The sequence below is a fragment of the Papilio xuthus genome, unplaced genomic scaffold, assembly GCF_000836235.2.
Source record: "Papilio xuthus unplaced genomic scaffold, Pxut_1.1 DF827461.1, whole genome shotgun sequence".
NCBI lineage: Eukaryota > Metazoa > Arthropoda > Insecta > Lepidoptera > Papilionidae > Papilio > Papilio xuthus.
This window is the reverse complement of record NW_013531188.1, coordinates 1,357,850-1,362,397: the sequence shown is the minus strand read 5'-3', so window position 1 is coordinate 1,362,397 and position 4,548 is coordinate 1,357,850. Positions and strand designations below refer to the sequence as shown.

At 30.8% G+C, this 4,548-nt stretch overlaps 1 protein-coding gene across 1 annotated transcript; it reads right to left on the bottom strand.

Annotated features, from left to right (window-relative positions):
• Nucleotides 1-430: 430 nt before the first annotated feature.
• Nucleotides 431-3,770, bottom strand: LOC106119269 (uncharacterized protein PB18E9.04c-like; the record flags this gene model as incomplete). Its single annotated transcript, XM_013314185.1, has 2 exons — nucleotides 3,235-3,770; nucleotides 431-2,332 (listed from the first exon to the last, which is right to left on the bottom strand). Coding segments are annotated over exons 1-2 (2,361 nt in total), but the record flags the coding sequence as incomplete, so codon positions are not given.
• Nucleotides 3,771-4,548: the final 778 nt, after the last annotated feature.

Sequence of the window (4,548 nt, the reverse complement as noted above, 5' to 3'; positions counted from 1 at the left end):
CTGCTATCTATTGTTGAACACCGCGCGTACGGAATCGTGGGCTACAACTAATAAGACTTAAAACATTTCAGCGGTTAAACTAATTTTCCATTTAACTAACTCCATAGTTTAATTTTCATACAGAGCTTTGGATAAAATGTTCATCACACTGGTCGTTGCAACAACGTCAATTGCATTTTATTTGCATTCATAACAGGATAATTTTGTATATAGGTATATATTTTTTAATTATGTTGCAAACAATGACTAATATTATTGCAAATATTATTTTCCGCGGAAAAATACTGGCAGTTAATGCTTATTATTAGCCAGCATTTTCATAAATCAATAAAAAACAATAATTTATCTGTCATTTATTTAGTTGACTTTTTTTACAATAGTATTTTTTAAAAATAAATATTGTTAAAATTATTAAAATAAATAATAATGAAACTACCGAATAAATGGAAAAATTAGCCAAAAAATCGCTGTCCACATTTTCAAGATATGGAATCACAATAGTAGTTGTTTGCGGATGTAAATCTGTTTGTAATGTCTCTATTTGAACTTTATTGGTTACGATTGTTCTATCTTTAAATGATGTTTCTAAATCATCTGTATCAGTAGTTAAAGTATTATCAAAATTCTTTAAAATCTTTGCAGAAGTAACATCTGTTTTAGTCCGCTTTGTAGTTAATTTGGGGCCGGTTGTTGTTACTCCCTTATTTATCATATTAATAATCAGTTCATCTTTCGTTGAAACCTCAGGCGAAGTAACCGTTTCTGTATATTCTGTTCCCTTTGTTCCAGCAACTGTTGAGTTCTCGGGGTCTAAATTAAAATCCCATAATGATGTTGCATAGTTTACATTTTCTGTTGTAGTTATTTCCACATCGCTCACTTCTTTTAAAGTATTAGAACCTAATTCTGTAGTCAATTCAGTATTTATAATTGCTCCCGTAGAAATACTCTCAGCAGTTTCACTAGATATTGAAGTAGTAGAAGTTGTTCGAAAGTTCGTTATTATATTACTAGTAGAGTTATCAAGGGTTTCGGGCAAAAATGTGGCAACATTTCGTTCAGTTAAAGTCTCTATTTTATTTTTTGAATTGGTAGGTGCTAATGTAAATGCATCATTTTCATCCCCTATAGTTGTTGGTACCATTGTAGTACTCTGAGTTAGAGAATTGTCCCAGTCTTTGTCATCTTGTTGTGAAGTTGTTTCTATAGTTTGTGGTTTGGTTGGAAAATCTGTTATGTACATGTCTAATGTTGTATTAGACATTATTGTTGGATAAGAATAAGGTTGCTCTTTGGTTGTCTGAATATCTTTAGTTTCTTCTGATGTAGTTGTATAAATAAATTGTGTAGTAGAATCAAGCATATTCATAGCATTATCAATCTTAGTAAATGGTGTTGTTGTTTTGTCGGATGTCTCTACTATCGGATCAGATTCCTGGGTTATCTGATCTTTAGTTTCTTCTAATGTAGTTGTATAAAGAAATTGTGTAGTAGAATCAAGCATATTCACAGTATTATCAGTCTTAGTAAATGGTGTTGTTGTTTTGTCGGATGTCTCTACTATCGGATCAGAAGATTCCTGTGTTATCTGGTCTTTAGTTTCTTCTAATGTAGTTGTATAAAGGAATTCTGTAGTAGAATCAAGCATATTCATATCATTCTCAATCTTAGTAAATGGTGTTGTTGTTTTTTTGGATGTCTCTACTATCGGATCAGAAGATTCCTGTGTTATCTGGTCTTTAGTTTCTTCTAATGTAGTTGTATAAATAAATTCTGTAGTAGAATCAAGCATATTCATAGCATTATCAATCTTAGTAAATGGTGTTGTTGTTTTGTCGGATGTCTCTACTATCGGATCAGATTCCTGGGTTATCTGGTCTTTAGTTTCTTCTAATGTAGTTGTATAAAGAAATTCTGTAGTAGAATCAAGCATATTCATAGTATTATCAATCTTAGTAAATGGTGTTGTTGTTTTGTCGGATGTCTCTACTATCGGATCAGAAGATTCCTGGGTTATCTGGTCTTTAGTTTCTTCTAATGTAGTTGTATAAAGAAATTGTGTAGTAGAATCAAGCATATTCATAGCATTATCAATCTTAGTAAATGGTGTTGTTGTTTTGTCGGATGTCTCTACTATCGGATCAGATTCCTGGGTTATCTGGTCTTTAGTTTCTTCTAATGTAGTTGTATAAAGAAATTCTGTAGTAGAATCATCGATATACAATGAACTATCGTATATTAAACATAGAGATTCGTCGTATGCTGGTGGAATATATCGAAATGAATCAATAAGAACTATAGAATCTTGTGCCGCTTTACCCATTAACAAAAGCTGAAATTAAAAAAATAATGTATATTTAGAAAACAAAATTATAAGTTTAAATGTAAAATCTAGTTAGAATCACGGGGTCTTATAGAAAAAAAACGTTTTTATTTATCGTACGAAAAAAAAATTAGTTGTGGAATTAAAGAAAAATAAGTTTAATTTTAATTAAAATATTTCTAACTGTATATTAATTTTCAAAACACTGCTACTAAACATACCAAATAATTGTTTGACTAACTCATTAGGCCGTTGGTCAGTTTTCCTCAATTTGTGATAAGATGCAATCCGACGTTTGTTTTATAACAATGTTTTATTATAACGTGTTGTAAAAAAATATGTATTAAATAAATTTGATAGTTTGTAAAGTTTCATCGTTTTTAATTAGATTTTATTTTAAAAAAATACGCCTACCACAAATGGTCGGACTAAGATGTGTTATTATACATACGCGCTAAAACAGTATTTTCTCACTGTTCCTTTGCCCTAAACTTCATTTTAGCCTTGAAAACTATACAGAAGATAATAAACATAAGCTTAATATTATTAAAATATTTAAATTTGTTTATCTATCTATATATATAAAAAACAATTGCTGTTCGTTAGTCTCGCTAAAACTCGACAACAGCTGAACGGATTTATCTTATCTTAGTCTTAAAATGTTTGCGGAGGTCTAGGGAAAGTTTAAAAGGTGAGAAAAATTCGAATAATTGCCAGGAAAATCCTTTATGAACCTTTTTTTTAAACCCGCGCGGACGGTGTCGCGGGCGGCAGCTAGTTTGTTTATAAAATTGAACATTTTAGCCATTCCACTCTGTGTTCTTTCATTTACAAAACAATGTATTTAAATAATGGAATTTTCGGCTGAATATGTTTTCATTGTAATTTTTTATATTAAAAAAAACACTTACCCGACCCATGAAGGTTCCGAAACCTGACAAAGATATTTTTACTGTCTCCCATCCTGATTTAAAATCTTTACTCCTCGGTGATATTGTCTTAGCTCCAACGATGGTATTCAACGCCTTAGCTACTTTATAAACTTTGATGGTTATGTTATCATTTCTTGATTTTGGTTGCATATACAAATTCACTTCAACAATCCCGGAAGCTGACATTGGAATTTCATATGATATACTACAACTCAGTAAATTCGTCGGTGATATAAATGTCCTACTCAATAGATGTGGACTCTCCAATGGAATCGAATTATAATTGCCCAATTTCCATTGCTTTCGACACGTTTCGAACAGAGGTGAAAAGTGACTATAAAATACTTCTTCGAAACGATAAGTAACGCAATCATCGTTGTTCACTGGTATGGTAAAACAACGAGGAAATATTAGTAATAATAAATATTTTTGATCCATTGTACACGACCACTTTGTATAACACACAGTTTAATAATAATTATAAGAGCGTGGATGGCTCTGGGGTTGAGCACTCGATTTTTAGTCTGAAGGATCTAGGTACGAATACTGCCCTGTACCAATATTTGTTGCACAGTACAGTTTTTTGATTTTCGATTTGCATATGTATATTTATAAGAACAACGGTACAGAAAAGCACCAACCTGTAAATTATCAGTGAAGAAATTCAAAGATATGTGTGAAGTCACCCTTGTTTTAGAGTAAGCTACGAATCCCACAGTTAGAAAGTTGAAAATAAAAATAAATTATCAGTTCGCTAATTTTGGATTAATCTATACAATCAGTAAAATTAAAGTGCATGTAACACAAAAAAAGATATTTTACGAACAGGACGTTTTTTTAGTTCCATACAAAATGACTTTCTGTACTTTTCGATCTCCGGTAAACCTAATTTCCTTTTTTCTGTATGTCTCCTTTGTCCGTTTAAGTTAGATAATGGATTGCGAACTTGTTAAAGATATGTTTATTGTCAGAAGTTGCGTTATATTTTAAAGAAATAGTGTCGCACGTCGTTTAGTTTCCACCTTTTATTATAATAAATTATATTCATGTACTTTTTCTTAACATTCTTTAGTGTCCGAAAAAAACATACCTGTCAGTCAGGGTAAAGATTGTTTTGGTAATTTAGTCGACAGAGTAAATAGAGTTATTTACTCTGTCGACTAATAATTTAGTCGAACTAAATTATCAATTACAATGATAAGATAATAATATATTGATAAATTTTAAATTGTTTTGTAGAGCTTCAGTGGTTTTTATCAAAAATCTACCTATAACGTGACAATTATACAAAAA